The sequence below is a fragment of the Pholis gunnellus genome (assembly GCF_910591455.1).
Source record: "Pholis gunnellus genome assembly, chromosome: 8".
Classification (NCBI taxonomy): domain Eukaryota; kingdom Metazoa; phylum Chordata; class Actinopteri; order Perciformes; family Pholidae; genus Pholis; species Pholis gunnellus.
In genome coordinates, this window is record NC_136534.1 from 6,670,120 (window position 1) to 6,688,313 (window position 18,194).

General features: G+C 43.6%; 1 protein-coding gene across 3 annotated transcripts in view; it reads right to left on the bottom strand.

Annotated features, from left to right (window-relative positions):
- Nucleotides 1-5,037: 5,037 nt before the first annotated feature.
- usp45 (ubiquitin specific peptidase 45) overlaps nucleotides 5,038-18,194 on the bottom strand; it is a 35,159-nt gene continuing 22,002 nt past the window's right edge. For 2 of the 3 annotated variants that reach the window (XM_079164327.1, XM_079164328.1), the window contains exons 9-18: nucleotides 17,188-17,275; nucleotides 14,610-14,691; nucleotides 14,166-14,257; nucleotides 13,351-13,407; nucleotides 13,011-13,145; nucleotides 10,995-11,664; nucleotides 10,156-10,253; nucleotides 9,656-9,742; nucleotides 9,293-9,437; nucleotides 5,038-7,882 (exon numbers count right to left, since the gene is read on the bottom strand). In XM_079164327.1, the coding sequence (XP_079020453.1) occupies nucleotides 7,752-7,882; nucleotides 9,293-9,437; nucleotides 9,656-9,742; nucleotides 10,156-10,253; nucleotides 10,995-11,664; nucleotides 13,011-13,145; nucleotides 13,351-13,407; nucleotides 14,166-14,257; nucleotides 14,610-14,691; nucleotides 17,188-17,275 (1,585 nt within the window). In that variant the 3' untranslated portion in view covers nucleotides 5,038-7,751. The remainder of the gene's footprint in view (nucleotides 7,883-9,292; nucleotides 9,438-9,655; nucleotides 9,743-10,155; nucleotides 10,254-10,994; nucleotides 11,665-13,010; nucleotides 13,146-13,350; nucleotides 13,408-14,165; nucleotides 14,258-14,609; nucleotides 14,692-17,187; nucleotides 17,276-18,194) is intronic. The other variant, XM_079164329.1, reaches the window with a different exon arrangement.

Genomic DNA, 18,194 nt, shown 5'->3' on the forward strand with positions numbered 1-18,194 from the left:
GTAGATTTGGGTCTTTTTTTTTTTTTTACAAAAAACACAGAACCACATTTTCCAGTCCATTAAACTATCGACCTACTTACAACGAGAGGTAAGAAGAGTAGTTTTAATTGATAGCCCACTTTTTAAGTGACCTAAATAATGGTTGTTATGATGATTTTCTTTTTTAAAAGCGATGCTGTGATCAAGTTTCATCACACTATGATGTGCATACTATCATATGTATGACAGTTGGCTGCCACTACTACTCAGAGAGCACCTTTGTTAATATTCTACAAGTTTTAGGTGAAGCAAGACATTTGGACCTGGTCTCTTGTTACAGTAATTCATTAATTCGTAGTAGGTTGCAGAGCCAAAGAGCCACTTAGCAGTAACATGATTTTCACTCAAAATGTGTATTTGAATCCCATCTTGTCTACAAGAAAAAAACATGAATAAAAAAGCTTAACAATGTTGAACTACATTTTTATTTAAACAATTTTGTAATGAATTCAAAAGGCATTTATTTACAGGAGTGTTAGTCCAACGTATTTTTATGAGTATAAACAATCCTTGTTATAAATATTTTGTTAAGTCCTTGGTAATAATACTATTTAGTCATATTGTCCAGCTTTGTCATTTCGCTGTCGTTTATTGAGCTGTATATCAGCCTTTGACTACATAAGCACACATGTGGTCGTGGACAGGTTCTGTGCTCATTCTCAGCATGTCCAATCACACAAATGTAAATTGTGCACTTAAACTACATTATTTTTGTCCCTTGGTAATCGCTGGTCAATCAGCTGACCTTTGAGCCAAACAGGTTTGGTTTCTGGAATCTATAGATTCCTGTGACTCAATTATCAGACACTCTCTGTAAATTCACTCACTCCTCGACCAGAACACACACTCTTCATTTGCATCAGGAGGATCAACTGTCTTCGAGTACTCTGGAGTCTATCAGAACCATCAGGGTACGCGAGAGATTTTTTAAACTATTAACATTTTCAGACGGAGTTAAACCACAGAGTAACAAACTAATGAGCAACTTTATTTTCCTTCACAGGTGCTGTCTGACAGGGCTCTGCAGATCTGCTGGCACCTCGGCTCTTATAAGGCACAGGTAAGACCCGCCGTAGTTTCAAGTCTACACCGATATGAAATAGAAGGTTCTCCTACATTGTGTCTGGTACTTGAACATAAAGACACAAGCTCTCTTGTGTGTTGTTTAGATCGCACTGGTGGCCGAAATTTTGAGGCTTCAGCTGAAAAACCAGCTCCCCTCTGGGGTGACTGCTGAAGACATAGCTGAGCTGTTGGTGGAGGAGAGCAAAAGCACACTGAGAGTGCAGTAAGTTGATGACACGCATGCACACACACAGTCCCACCCTGCACATTTACGTTAACTCTGCTCGTGGAACAGTACAGATGACACTTGTGTTTTCTCTCTGTTTGAAGGCTCTGGGAGTTTGAACTGGAGGACTTTGATGAAGCCGACGCCAGGCCTCTTCTCAAGCTGGTAAGTCCACGATCCGGAAAACAGCAGCTTGGAATCGACTTTTACGTGACGCTTGATTTATTCGGTGAATATTGTCAAATCTGTCTCACACCTTGTTTCAGGTGTTTGAGGTGAACACCGGCATGAAGATGAGGGATGTTGAGTTTGAAGCCAGAAGGATGCTCAAGTCACCAGAGGCCATCTCTCCTCAGTTTCGGTGAGTCATATTTTGACACAAATTTACTCTGAGTTAGAGTACGCTGGTGTTTTTAAAACAAACATGGAATGGCTGTAACTCGCAGACATCCCAAAATCATCAGCCAGGCTCACGAGTATGCCAGGAGCCTGACAGAGCAGCAGCGGGAGTCGCCCAGCTCCAAACTGCTCGGCCCGCGGGAGGCGGTGATGGAGGTGGTTCCGAAAGTCCTGCAGGGCTTCTGGTTGCCTCTTCCAAACATCTCCTTCAACATGCCCTCCAAGCAGCTCAGTAAAATGGCTGCTGGGGTCACGAAAGCCGTTGATGTCCGGGTCTCCACTGTCAGAGACGACATGGTCCTGTCTATCCAGGAGAAGGTCAGACGAGGTTACGCTCAGGACGTCCTGGTGAAGAGGCTCAGCTGCTTCGCTCCGGAGATGCTGGACTCCATCACTGATGTTGTAGCTGGAGAGATCTGCGTGCTGTTTCAGCATCGGACTCGCACAAAAGTGTCTGTAAATGTGAACACTGATAAGGATTGCATCCAGCCGGCAGACGTGGTGGATGGTGCAGAGGCCCAAACTTCAGCTGAGGATGTGAATAAGGAGCCAGGTCCGGAGGAGAACACTGAAGCAATCAGAGAACCGGGCTCTGCTGTCGTTACTCCTCCTTGTGGCGACGTTCCCGTCCAGAATGACTCGAATCACAGCCGGACGGAACAGCCAGCACCGAGCCCAGAGCCGGACTCTGCCGGGGTGTCATCTCCACCACTTCCTCTCAGCCTCCGCGATGAGCCCTCCGTCGTCACTGCAGTGCAGGGGGACCTGACCTCCAGTGCCGACCCTGTGGCCACCGCTGCCATTCACGATAGTTTGAACAACAGTCTGGATGAAGCAGAGGAGCAGCCAGCGCTCGGCCCACAACCAGACTCCGCTGTGGTTTCCTCTCCACCTCCTCCTGTGATCCTCGTTGATGAACCTCCTGTCAACTCTGCAGCGCAGGATGAGGCAATCATCACGGAGCAGCCAGTCAAGCAGGATGAATCATTCAACGCCACAACAGGTAGGGGTCATTACTCATGTTGGCTCGTATCTGAGCCGTCAGGTCCATTCACACGGGTTAACCGTTACTTCTGGTGTGATGAGTTCAGGCGAGACTGTCCTTTGCTTTTTCAGAGGTCAACATGGCAGAGATGAGGGGGGTCGGCTGCTTCTTCGGTTGGCTGCAAAAATACGTCTACTGCTGCGTCCTGCCTGAAGACGACACAGAGGCAGCATGACATCGTCTCTGTAAAATATCATTTTAGTGCTGTTGTATATAGTTGTAATCGTCAGCTTAATTTGTTGTGAATGAATAAAACTCTTTTAACATTAAGACATGCTACAGGAGTTGTGCGTTGCATACTTTGTATTGCACATATATTACTGCTTATACTGTTTAGGTTGAGTTTAAATAAAAGTGCATTCGGAGGTTTACTGAAAAAAATGTTTTGGTGACAAAGAAAACAAGCAAGGAATTGCACAGAAAAGACTTGAGCAACAAAACATGTCGGCAAACACAGACCCTTGGAGACAGAGGATTGAGCCCTGACACGGATTTTAATATTTATTATTCAATGGGTTTTATTTTCTATCTTATGTAATGCATTATATGTATATATGTTCCATTTTAATGTAATCCCAGATCCTGTCACAGGTAGACGCCCTTTCATCCTGATCCCCACTGATTCTACTGAGCGTACACATGTTAGATGCTGTTTCCACCATTGCACTAACAAAGCCTTCAGTTCTGAGGCCTTTGTTTCCTTCCAGTGTCTTAAAAATAACTCAGACTGTTAGTAGATAATAGTAACAGAAAATGCACACTTGGTTATGTCTGGTATTTGGGACCCCCCCCCCTCAAGCATAACTAACTACTTAATAAAACACCTTGATCCAAAGTGGTCCAACCAAACTACATTCCCATATCAGTGTCGGAAAGTTCCAATTTGAGTTTTACATTCATCTTATTTTATCAAGTGTGTTTTAATTTGCATCTTTTTTTCCCTGTTTTCATGTTCATTCTTTGTTTATTGTATTTGAACACAAAGCACTTTGTTCTTTTATTTCTGTCATGACATGTGCTCTACAAACAAGGTTATTATCATCATCATCATTAAATATGTCTGCATCAGTAGAGGGCAGCATACACTAAGCATGTGTTGGCTGGATACATTTCAACATTTAACACAGCAAAATAAAGCCAAAATTGATACACAAACTGCAATCAGTGATAGTCCAGTATTACAGATCTATAAGTGTGATTTCAGACAGTGGCAAAATATGAAAATTCTTATCAGCCTGTACCTATAGTGTTAATTGCAAGGCCTGCTGTCTGGTTGCTCTGTGACTCTTGGGTGTCACCGTCTTCCTAAAACGTGTCTGAAATCGATTTAACACATGCTCTTAGGAAGGGGTCATGTGCAGGTGTTGTTCAGTGCTCTGTCACGTGCTCTGTTGGTGTTAATAAGTAGCCGGGATGCGTTTGCACCGTGAGGAGCAAAGCCTGCGGCGCTGGTCGACGTTTGCACGAGTAAAAAAAAACGTGTTGACCGGGTTGCGGATCGACACAGGGTATGTGTGGCGTGGTGCCGTCCTCTAGGTGAGACTGACCGTGAAAATGGCCTGCATGGTGAGAGCAGTGAAATGTGACCTCCACTGCTGGTAGATAGGCAGACAGTAACGAGCATTCCGGCATTAGTTTCTTACAACTGTCTCACACCGGGGAGGAGGGGGGGGGGGGGGGTGAGGGTGCCTTTCATTAAGTGAGATTAAATCACATCTAATGCTTCAGCAGCATGTCCCCGAGCCAAAAGACACCACCCCCACCCTCGCCCTGCCGCTTTAAAAATAGACAAATGCATTTCAGAAAAGATTTGCTCTTTTTGTTGGTGGCAGCTTGACAACCTGTTTTAATGTTCCGGCAGCACGACTCGGATGTCACAGCGTGTGGGAACGAGGGGACGTGCGAGGGCGATGCTTTTGGACGTTGCCCTTTTCCCCGATTCCACACCCACCTCCTCTTCACCAGCTCGCGACATGTTCTGAAGCAGTGCTGCTTTGCACCCGTCAGGGCGGATCACCGGTGAAGACGGGCTGAATATGGCACCGTGGGATCCACAGCGACAGCCCAGATAGGGATGGTGGACAACATCCCACTCGGAGTGAAAATAGGATGACATCCAAGTTCCAAAAGCAGAGACGGCAAAAAAAAAAAAAACCTTCTCCCTTGTGATCTCGCTCCTGCTGCTGCACAATAGGGGCTAACAGACACACACACACACACACACAGAGAGAGAAAGATGAGTCTTGTAGAATATTGAGTTCATAAATTAGATTTATTTTGATACAGTTTGTAGTATACTCATTCCAAATGTTTAAATCATTTCATAAATGAAATTAAATGATTTTCTGGAAACCAAAATCTGTCTTGAGGAAAAAACCTGCACGCCTGAAGCACCATGGTTTTGTATCGTTTCTATTATGTACAATTACATATACTCTTATTATTTTTGCTTACAGTAAGTTATACTATACATAAATATGCCACACATATCCCTCTTTGCATTTTAATCTGCATATGTTTTCCTCCCACCATGCACAGGTTTCTTAAACCTGAAGCACAGGCACTGAATTTGTCCTTGTTTTGAAAAAAATAATATTAATAAACCTGCTAGATTCTGATGCACATGTTCAGCCCGGTTCTTTCTACCGTTTTGGCAAATGTCCAACAACCAAGAAAAATGCTTTTTTTTTTGTTTTCATCTAAAATATTTTCATAGAAAAAGATGAACAGCTCATTTGACAGACATTTCAAGAATAAGCAATACATTCATTTTTTACATTAACCCATGCACATTATAGCAAAGATGTTTTTTTTTTATTCTAGTCAGGCTTTAAAGCCTTTGAGTTTCTTTGTTAAAAGTTATTTTATTGTTCAACCTTACTGATAGTATTAGGGATAGTCTAAGCGCTAACTCTTAGTTCAACAACTCAAGGGGTTTGTGAGTGATCCTGTACAGTAACAGCAGAGCTGAAATACAATGAAGGCAGACAAGGTGCTTTGTTGGTCTGATAAACATCCGAGTGCGTTTTTTTTGTGCGACACTCATACTGACGGCCTTGAAAGAACAAACTTTAAAGAAACTGTATGAAGTAAACTCCTCCGTGTGTTTGGTTTGAATTTTCTGCTCTGATTTACGGTTGCAAAAAACTTGTCTTTGGCAAATGTGATTAACTGATAGTCTTACGTGTTTACATTCTGATGTAAAAAAAACAACAAAAAACCTTTTCAAAGGAGGCTGGAGAATACCTGTTGTGCTGTTCTTTAAAAGGTGCTATATGTAACAATGTAAACCAGTATGGCAATGAAGACGACTGTAAGCTGCGATAGCTTGGTTATCACCATTAGCATACATACATAGGGTAAAGACTGAGACAATAACTAGTCGCTATTTAAAGGAGAAGTGTGCAGAATTTAGTGATGAGGTTGCAGATTTCGATCAACTTGACACCCCTCCGCTCACCCCTTCCTTTTCCAAGCGCGTCAGCGGACTACGGTGGCCTTCAGGTAATGTAAAAACGAGAAAAGCTCTCTCTAGAGCCGGTGTTTGGTTTGTCTATTCTGAGCAGGCGGCAACCGCCGGTTCTGAAAAGTGAAGCCAATGCAGGAGTGACTTAAACCTGCATTCTCTCTAAAGGCCATCAGGGGGCGACTCCTCTGGTTGTATAGAAGTCTATGAGAAAATGACTCTACTTCTCTCTTGATTTATTACCTCAGTAAACATTGTAAACATGAGTTTATGGTCTCAATCACTAGTTTCAAGTCTTCTTCAATACAGCATGATGTTCATTTATTAAAATATGGTCCATTTAGAGTTAAATAGACAATAAAGCAGAGTATGCTTTAGGGAGTGACTACATTGTGATTGACAGGTCGCTACCACTACCAGAGCCGTATACGGCAAATCTTTGTCAGTCCTCCGCAGTCCAAATATGGTAACTTACGCTCACTGGTTGCAAGAAACTAAGATGGCGACGGCCAAAATGCTGAACTCAAGGCTTCAAAACGGCAGTCAATGGGTGTCGTCATGACGATTTCGTCATCATTTTATGTACATTCTATGACTCTGTGAAGAGGAACCACTCTTTTTGTAGATATGAAGGACTTCTAAGAAAACACAACGATTCTTAGCTTTCCGGTGATTATAGACTAATGAAAAGTTTCTGCCAATAGATCCCCCTAAATCCTACACACTGCTCCCTTAACGCCTATGGTGCTGTATTATTAGTCGTGTTTCCCAAATGCGCGCCGGTATGTCCCATAAACTCTGTCACGAACGATGCGGCTAAATGTCCTCACACTCCATTCTCTTCACTGAAAAGGACAAACCTGTCTGAATTCATTTTTTCTCCTGGCATTTCTTACCATCTATCATCTGCCATCGCCAGAAACAATCGAGCACACATCTGAACAAATATGAGCCGAAAAAGGAAACCGTGTCGAATGCAGCGAGAGAAGCAAAGTGAAAATGATACACATAGCACCTTGAATCTACATTCTCCCGTCTCTCACTCACTCATTCACTCATACGTGTGTGTGTATGTGCACGCACACACACACATACACACTTGACATCAACTAGTCAGTGCTGAGCGCAGTTTAGCATGCAATCATTCTGCTGATTTCCTGCTAGTTACTGTAGAAAACTCCTTCATGCAGTTAATATCTCAGGCACCTGATCGTGACAGACGATAAACTTAGAACAGCTCATGTTCAGTAACACTCTTTTCTCCCGACATCTTTTTTTTTTTTTTTTAAAGGGAAGGATTTTTAAAACAGGAAACTCAAATAATTTGTATGCAAAACGGTCATTCCTCTCACGCAAGACAGATGAGTGTACAGTGAAGTCTTTCCCTTTTCTCTCCTCCACCAACTCACAGATACAGTATGAGGAGTAGTACAGGCATGTACCAAAAAAAACCCCAAAAAACAACACAAAGCAAAACGGACATTTAGGGAAAAATACTTTTGCTAGTCACATTACAGCAGTTCCTCGTAGAAGAGCAGGTATGCCTGAGAGTTGAGTACCCTTGACTCTGGTACCGTCTGAACGGTGGTATCACTGATGTACACCCACTGGCCCTGGAAGCTGCTCCCGGCTTCCCTCGCACCTGAAACGCACACAAACACACACACAGTGTGTCAATATTGTAAGGCACAGAGACTTTTTAGAGAAATATACGGGGTATGTGGTGCTGTATTTGTTTCGTGGTGGGGATGTCATCATTTCATTTTTAATTCAATAAAAAAGCACTGATCCTTTGGTGGTGGTCTGAATAAAGTCTAGTGTGGGTAAACAATCTTGTTCAGTGTACAGACATGTAGACGAGCTCTCAGAGGATGGCTCCACAACAACAAAGCTAAAATAAGACTTTCCAACAAACTAGCATGTAACATTTTAAAGCTTCTCAATGTCGCAAGGGAACCAAAAGTTCCGACCATTAATCAAGCTGCAACCACCTTAGCTTATTGGTGAAGCCAGTCCAGCAGGCTTCAAACCAGGGGTTCCCTTAAACCCCGGGCCGTGGACCTGCAACGGGTGCAAAGCATTTGCTGCGAAGCGCAACCACAAATAAATATATGGAAAAAAAGACTAATTAATATACATCATAGGCTATTTGTGCTGTAATTGCATTAAACCTAGCAAGGTCTGTCTGCTTTCCGCTCACCAGCCGTGCACGCCACACGGTCATCATTGTCATAATCACCCGCCGCCACACCTCACAAATTGGATCGGACCGAGCCGCTAGGGCTGTGCAGAATGTCATGTTAAAGCTACCTATTGAGGTTTTTGAACGACGCGTTGAATGTGTGTTAATAAGGTTAAAGAGGTGCTTGCCCCCTTCTGTTTGCACCGCTGCGAGCAGGACAGCTAAAAAAAATATGGGTCCCATTGAAAATGTTGCTTCCGAGAGAATAAACGCTAACAAATATGGATTGAAGCAGAACATTTTGTTAGGTAAAATCATGTTGTGAATCATGGAAACGATTGTGTGTGCTTGAGAGAGATTAAAGGAGACAGAGAGAGAGAAGGTGGACTGTCACTGACGTGCGCTCGTGTCCATATAGATGAACAACTCTGAACTGACTCAGAATCTGATCTAGCAGAAACATTATGTTGGTCATTCCTACAACTTGCAACATTTAAGTGAAATCGCTTTGATAATTTTTGCTCTCAACGCAGAATGAATATGCTTTGATTGATGCAATTTGCTGGCTGGTTTTACTTCATCTATTTTATGTGAATTCTTTATCGACCGATTATTCGGCTATTGGCTTTTTCCTGCTCCAAACTACCGTTATTACATCGGCCCTGAGAGGAACAGAAAGAGAGAAAACAACATGGATCTATAGAGCACAAAGACTATTCACCCTGCCCTTTGTCGAGGATATTTTCACGGTCACAAGGAGTAAGGCCTTTGCTGCAAAATGCTTACCGCTTTCATGGACAGCACACAAACACACCGACACAGAAAATAGGCAAACGGTCTTAAAGGAGATCAAGAGAGTCAAACCCTGACCTGACTGGTTCCTGTGGTGCTGTTCCGTTTTCCTCTGGGGAGAGCGCACTTTTACATATGCAGTGTAGTGGCCCCCCCGCATTGAGCCACTATGTTCAACAATCCCATACAGGCTGTAGAGGACACGCTCACCAGCTGCCAGGTTCTAGTAAAAAAAAAAAAAAAAAAGGAGGAAGGTTAGCAGAAAGGGGCAAAATAACAAAAAAAAGGAAAGGTTTGAGAAAGAGGTCAACCGCGGACATTCATTAATGAACCACTAGAAACAATAGTACAGAAATAGTAAAGTAGTGGTAAATGAAAGAGTTCAAAAAGCTCTTTATCGTAAGTTTGACGGAGAAGAGAAGTACACGGAGTATATTTTACCTTACAGGATGCCGAGCAGAAGGGAGCCAGATCCAGGATCAGGGGAAAGTCAACATGGCGGTTCACTTTTCGTAAGTTCATCCCGGCCTTGAAATACAAAAACAGAACAACAGCGCTTGAACATTTAGGCGTGTAGAACGAACACAAGCCGCATTTCGTCAATGTTTGGGTTAAAAACTAGAATTACCGCCTTGCGGTAAGTTGTAATTTACATCCATGTCTGTCCAAAATGTCATCACTTCATCAGTTTATACTACTGGACATTTCTTTGACATAATCAGCATATGAACTCTAGAGTTATGGAAAAAAAACATGTTTTCATCAGTTCATCCTTGAGTCCAAGAGGGCGAGAGATCTGGCTTTCGTATGGTACAGACGGACTGACAACTCAAAATGAAACGCAGACGACATAAAAAACACACACCACTGCATCAAATACAATATTTGACTGTATGCACGATAAAATGAAGGGCAAGAAAAGGCAGCGTGTGGCTGCTCACCTGATGGAAGCGTTTCAGATGCAATGTGATGACGGGAGGCAGCGAGGAGATCAGCATTTGCTTCCTAGCACTGGTGTAAATCTTCTCCAGCTTCTTGTCTACGGCAACAACACAAATCACACAGAAAACGTCAGGTTTAACTGTTAAAAACCTTAATTCTGTTTTGTTCAAACTAACAAAGTCGTGAATCTCTTGAAAAAGAGATTTGAGGGATTAAGACAAACGCTGAAAATAGCAAGTCTTCATTACAGGATCATACGAACAGCTGGAGCCAAGGACAAACTGGCAGTTGCAAAAAAACAAAGTGGGATTGTAGCCCTTCATTGTGACACGAGTAAGAATTGGCTCTTGCTCTGATGTGTGCAAACACACGCTGCTAATGATGAACTCAACATCATCTGTATTATGGCAGGAATATGAGTGTTTGGAACATTATGAGCACACAGTCAGAGAGCAAAGAAGTGAATTACGCCGCCTCCAGGAGTGGATTGAGAAGCTTCTATGGACGTTTTCATATATTTATTTTCCAGAGCAAGATCTGGTCATTGTTGGAATCTATTGTAACTGGTAAGATCTCAAGCTGCCCACGGTCGCCCGGCTCCATGTGAGATGAAACTAACAACCAAGACTGCAGGGGATGAGTTTGATATTCTAAAGACGGGTTTAAGGGTTTCCTAAGGACAACCTGTGATGTATATGATCACATGTACAATAACCTGGCAATAATCAAGAATCATTTTGCAATGAAAATGCACCATATCAACTGATCGCAGGTAGGCAATTTGCCGCCCGGTTGCTCATCCTTAAAGCTCTTTGTCGTTCTAGATGTTGTGTCTTACCGGCCGAGCTGCTCTTGCGCAGCTGTTTCTGTCTGCGCTCAGTGCAGCTCTCACACAGCAGCTTGTTGTTGCCCATCAGCAGTTCCACAGAGGTGAACTGGTGCATGCAGGACTGGATGGAGCACTCCTTGGAGCTGGGTATGTAACTGTGGGACAGCGCCTGGAAGGCCCCCTGGTGGTGTTGATGGTGGAGGTTGTCCCGGGACTGCGTCTCTACCGGCTCCTCTGGAGAGCAGTGCGTCGAAGGAGAGCACTCCCCCGAAGTGCCCCCGAGGTTGACTTTGGACACTGCGGTAACGAGCTGCTCCACGGCACCGCCTTGCCTCGTGGCGGAGGACGACGAGCACGGGGAGGTGGCGGAGACGGGCGTGGGGGACGGAGTGAGGGTGGAGGTGGAGGACGGGGTGGACATGTGCCCGTGGCTGTGGCTGGAGGAGAAGGTGCGCGGGGCCCACTCGCTCTCCGAGGCCTCGCTGTCGGCGTCGTTACTGCTGTCCTGAGCAGCAGAGTCCCTTTCGCTGCCGTCCGAGAGGCTGCCGGCAGCGGCCATCTTGCAGACGGAGACACCGCGAGCTGATCCGGCGGCCACCCCCTCCTCCTCTGGCCGCTCCGCACTGCAGCCTGCTGCCTTCTCCTCCAGAGAGCTTGAAGACCTCCGGCTCTGCTGCTTCTTGGGGAGAGAACAACAGATTACATTAGCCCCTGTCAGAGATGCAGACTCTATGCAATGTTACATGTAGGTTTTAACGTTTGAAAAGGATCTTGATTAGTTTCCAATAAAGGTTTATGGACATCTGCCGACATAACAATTTGCGCTGCTCAAATGTGAAATAAAGTATTTACATTACCAGTAAAGGTATGCAAAAGATTCCACTGGAATGAGATAACTTCTCTCTTGTGCACAATATCACACAATGACACAGCAAGACATCTTGGTGACATGTTGCAGTAACGATTGACCTCCTTGTAAATCGTGTAAAATATATTATGTGCTGCTTTGCCTGCTGTGCCAGATGCCAAATATTGTGGTAGCTTTGTGGCTCTATCAGTAAGAGCACACACGTTGTTAGGAAACATAAATAGGGTGTGACGTGGATGTGAAATACCTTAGAAGTTTGTATCAAATTGAATTACTGTAGTGATAATTACACATCTGGAAAACATCAGCTATTAGCTTATTGGCCATTGCAGCATGTTTGACAGCCTGTAGTTGCTTTGTATTTCTACTGGTGTTAACGTTACAAGAGAATAAGAGAATTTCCCTTAGAGGAATCTAAACGGTCAGGCTTTGTCTTCTTTCAAAGTCTCACACAGGAAGAGAAAACAAAAACAACCGAACATGAAATGATTGACATGTTGGCCCAGGCTTTGCACATCGCAAAACTATGTGCATTTAACACCAGTTTGCAGACAATAGAGAGAAAAAACAACACTGGCATGAAACAACAAACAAACAAATGAACAAAGCATGAAAATCAACGGTAAAGAGAATCACTTTACTTTAATAAGCAGTACTCACTAGCAACTTCTTTTCCATCACACACTTAGCATCAGGGCTGTACCGAACGTCTTTTTTTTTTTCACATTTGAAGCTTCTATTGAGGTTTTTGAACAAAGCTTTGAATATCTATTGTCATATTATATGATGTCATCACCCTATAAAAAAATATCCTTGAACAAAAACCTCAACTTGAATATTCTTTTTACATTAAAGCAGCTTTCTTTAATGAATATAAGATAAAAATAAATATGAGATAAAAGCATGTTGTGAATTTTGAAAATTATTATACGTTTCGTTTTCAATCAATTTTGACTTTGGGACTCACAAATGCTCTGGAGTCATTGGAAAAGTTGTGGCCTAAACTGCAGAAATACCCTGTTTAAACACAATAAATGGACACTGGAAAAATAAAAAATTGCGCAGCATTCGAATGTTGTTTTTGAAGATGAATGTCAGAGTTACGAATGAAGCTTCAAACTATTCGGTACGGCCCGAGATTACATACGTATCCCTACCTGTCCACTCAGCTTCCTCGTGTTTCTGTTGACAGAGTGCGCTGCGGCAAGGACCTGGTCGTTGTTGTGAGTCATGTGGGTGTCCTGCTCCCGGCTGCCCTTCCCCAGCCTACCAGGGTTGGAGGGTTTTGATATCTGAGTACGACATAGAGAGCATCTTCAGTTCTGGAACCATCAGCAACACTTAAAACCTGCCAAACGCAAAGACAATCTGGCCGTCTGTCAAATAACTGTGGCATTTTATTTTTCCTTCTCATTAACTTGTCTGTAGGAGAGTGATCATTATCATCCTTTGATAATATTTGCACAGATGTTCTTATGAACAGTTGTAGCAGCTCACCCTCTCCTCTATGATGGGTAAAGAGATGTCTATGAAAGCCTCTTTCACGGTGGAGATCTGGAAGACAAATCACATGGAAGTCAGTGTCAGCACGCACGCACGCACGCGCACACGCACACGCGCACGCACACGCACACGCACACGCACACGCACACGCACACACACACACACATATATTCATCATCTTTCTAAATAGTCAGAATCATAGCCTGCTCTGCTGCAGACTTCTACAAGTCTGCGTGAAGCTCTGAGCGGCTATTTTTCAGCTTTTTCCTCTCCAGCTCCACACCTGGTGCTTTCTACCTTCAAGGATGTTCATGAATTTTCATAGTGGCGTTTGCTTTGTTAACAGCTCTGAGCTCCCTCGTGTTATTGTAAACGCCTGCTGCAAACAGTTGGTGTTTGAGCGGGTCCTTGAAGGGCTTTTTGTTTTTCCTGCCGAGTTCCGACTTCTCTTTCAGCACATCCTTTGCTTGTGGGTATCACAGTAAAAAATATCCCCTTGATGTAACTGCTAGAAGAGAAATGGCAACTCAATGCTGGTTAGCTACACCTCAGGTCAGTGACAAATATCTGTCAATTCATAGTTAATGGAGAGTGCCAGCGTTGCTGGATATTGTATGGCAATCTACCGTGCTTCCCGCAGCAAAATGAAATGAAACATAAAGAAAAGGCCACGGTTACACATTTTCTATATTAAAAAGCAATTACTGCCTAAAGCCGAAGAAAGTGTGATCTTGTGGACCCTGTGCTCCTATGTGTTGCATTGAGGTCATCACACTGAGCTGTGCCTGTTCACCCCCGTGCACACTTACGTGCTCGCACTCTTCACACATTATTGTGTTGGTCAGCTCGCCCACAAAAATGCGGTCAACGAAGTTCATCTTCACACCTTCCTTTCCGTATGCTGGTGGGAAAGAGAAGACATTGTTTTTAATCGACTAATACTGTGAATAATCTGTCAATTCACTCCACTAAACCACTGTGGTCACTATTTGCTTTCCAATAAAGGCTGAAAACTAATTGTAATGATTCATCAAATCAGGAGATAAGAGTCATCAGCTTTAAGAAGCTGGTTAGTTTAAAGTGTTGACAATAGAAATGTATAGGTAGCTGTGAAGGTTTATCTAACAAAGACTATGCTGTGCTCTGTCCTCCATCAAACCAGTCTGATAACTAACTGAGCTGTGGTTCCTTTAACTGCCACAAGATGGGACTATTGATCTGAGCCAGCTACCCACTACAGAAGGATCACAAACCTTTGACTTGGCGTTTGGTCTCCTCATCTGCTGTCTTTTCTGTGGGATTGTTGTAAGCCTTCAGAATTCCTGCTTTCACCCTCTAGACACAACAAATACAACAACAAATATGATGACGCAGGCTTAAAATGATGCCGAATAAATACATGAATTAAAATACAAATTCACCCTGGGATGTTTTTTTTTTTTTCACGAATTCCCTCCATTACATCCATTAGTGAAACATCAAAATCCAGCCCACAGCTCAGTTTGACAGGTACACTTCTTATAAGCGTCATTAGTGTAAAATAATTATTGTGCTTGTCGAAAAAGGTTACCATGTAAATCTCTTAATTAACAGTGCATGTTTGTGTGTGTCTATGAGCTCTTCACGGGGCCCTCTTATTGGAGGTGACGTGGTCAGTGAGTGTGTCTGTGACAGAGCTGTGAAGAGGCACAGCCACAGTAAAGCACCAATCAATAGATAATTGGCCGCGGTCTATGTCTGCGGTCGAGACCAGTCAGCCCCCCATTGTCCCGGGACCCACGCACTGGACTGGCTATTTAGGTCAAAAAAGTGCTGTTAATCCCAGCCTAGCCAGCGTGCACCCCACTCAGTCAGCAGTCAAACCAGGCTGAGCTTCTCCTAGTAATTAATTACCAGTAACCCCATACCCTCCCTCTCCCCCTTCCCCGAAGTAACAGCGTGCACTGTCCCACACTGGATGGGCCAAGGGAGGGGGTTCGGGGGAGGGGGGTTGGAGAGGGTTGCTGGTACAAGGGTGCAGGGGTGGAAACTAAAATGAAGACAGGGCGAAGAAGGACAGTCCATGCCCTGAGAGAGTAATAACTACCGTCTCAGCTAATTGGTGATAATTGACTGGGGCCAAATTAGCATATTTAGATCTCTGATACTAATGGCCAATCAACACAAACACTTAGGGCCTCTAAAAGGTTGGTGATACCCACTGCTAAAATTACCGTCTCGCTCTGTGACACACGGCTCACACAGGATAGTGTGTGTGTTCTATTTGAACGGAATTTAAGTGTTACTCAAATGTGCCTCTTCAAAATGAATCGGTGTACTCAGGTTCACTTGGTATAGATTCATCGCTGTCAGCTTAGAAAAATTGTTTGTGTCATCTTTGTCCAGTGTTTGAAGAAGCTATATTAACAAACACCTTATAATAGGTATAATCTTTATTAGGAAAGTTAGTAACAAGTTTAATGTTAGCGTTTTAAAAATCCTTCAACAATGTCGGCTAAAATGCCACTGTATCTCCGAATGTGGCTGGCTGTATAAATGAGTTTCAGAGTGAATGAATAGAGGAGGCTGTACCCCCCCTCCCTCTTTACCTCCTTGATTGGATTGGGAGATGGGCTGATGAGTGTGAGTGTGTGTGTGTGTGTGTGTGTGTGTGTGTGTGTGTGTGTGTGTGTGTGTAGGAGGGGGGCTGTGGGTGACCCTCCAGCACAATGGGACAGCCCCGGAGCTCATTCAGCAGCTGTGGGTTTCCCAAGATCACACAATGATGCCGGTCGTGCCACTTGCAAGTCCCCTAAGTGGCACAACTGTCAGTGTTCACAAGTTTGAATGGGAGCAGGGGAGCCCAGCCTGCGGCCCCTTCTGGGTCTGGGGCTGACCACTAAACACACCCGCTAACTTCTCCTCCTTGGTTCACATAGCCACTGGTGGGGCCACAGGGGCCAGCTCAGCCCTGAAAAGGGCTGCTGTGGGGCCTCCTAATTGCACTGTGAAGGGAGTTTGTACTTGCCAAAAAACATGGCACCATAAGGTTGAAACAAAACAAAAATGACTGGCCAAGCAAAAAACAGATATGGGTTGTGTGAGAGCTTCCACTGCCACCCACACCGCTGGATGTCTTACATTATGACTACACGAGTCTAGGATGGCTTTTCAAAACAAACAAATTCCATATAATTATGTTATTGGTGCTACTCTCAACTCATTTCAGGCATTTGCATGAATTATATAAGTGAACTACTGTCATTGTTGCTTATATCAATTGTTCAATGTAATCCACACAACGCAGTAAACCAGGCAAACATTTGAAGATAACAACATTTTAAAATAACTAAATACAAATTGCCACATCAAATAGAAGAAAACAAATTAAGGTTGTACAGCCAAGCTAGCTCTGAGGGCTGTACTTGGGCACTGTGGTGCTCTGAGCTAAATGCTAACGCTAGCATGCTAACATTTTCACCGTGACAGTGCTAACATGGTGATGTTCAGCAGGTGTAATGTTACCATGCTCACCATCTTAGTTTAAATGTTAGCCGCATGCTAAAATGTAATGAATTTATAATTAGCACAAAACACAAAGTAGGTAATGATGAGTTTGTTAGCAATAGCGTGGCTAAAAAAAAGCATGTACATGCAGTGTTTGCCCTCACTAGCATAATAGCACATTCTCTTCTTCCAAATGTTCCAAATGCATTTTTAAAGAAACCTCAAACACCAGAAGTACGAGGAGCACTCTGTACAGATTTAAGGGACCTTTCTGTAATGAAGAGTAAAACTTAAGCAAACTTTTAAAAAAAAGTTACAGGAGTATGTGCGTGTATGTAAGCTCACTTTAGTTTCCTCTACTCGTATGGAGTCCAGTAGGTAGTGCAGAAGCTCCTGGCTGTCTTGTTGTTGGTAGCCCTTGAAGCGCGGAGCTCTGGGAAAAAACAAAATAAAAACACAGATGAAAGTCAAATGTATTGCAAGTGTTTAAAACAATTATTTGATTTAAATATTAGATCTTGTCCACAAGCATTTTTTTCTGTATTTCTTAAATTCAAAATGATTCCACAGACTTTCAATCATATCTTATGCAGGCAGGAAGTCTTAAAAGGCAGACAATGCACTAAAATGATTAGCCAATTGACACAATCTTTGTTCCATTGGTTTGAATACAGAGGGGCCAAAAGTGCTCCGCACTGGACGATGACAATAACAACAACAACAACAACAACAACAACAATAACAACAACCGGTAGTCACAGCACAGCTCTACCATGCTGGCCGTCAACTTATCGTGACCTTTTGCTGAGCACATTATTGACATATTGTTGGTGGGTATCCATCCTGGACATTCATGCCGGAGCGGTTAGAGGGGAGGCTCTCCTTGGGCTCGTCCCCTGGCCGTCCGCAGTGAAGCAGATGTGAGGACAGATGCCAGGGGCAGATGGGCAGCCAGGGTCGGAGCCAATGCAACCTGTTGGGCCGAGCCAGCCACATAACCACAGGACAGGTTGGTCCGACAGGCACCACGGCCACAACACACACGGAGAGGCCACATCGCTGGTTTGAGAAGCCATTAGTCAAATGTTTAGGATGTTCGGAGGGCGGTGGGTTAACTTCTTTTAATGGCATTGTGTCGATTACACCAGTGGTTCTCGGGTTCTTATAGTGTGGCATTAATAAATCTGCTGTCACTTTGAAGGGGCAAAGTTATCTTTTGTGTATTGTGGTTTGACAAAGGTGTTTTTAAACGGAATTGGCTTCCAATTCTTTAACCCACCAGATACATACCATTCTTTATTAATAATTATATACAATAATAATATTATAAAGCCATTTGTGTTTTTTTTATT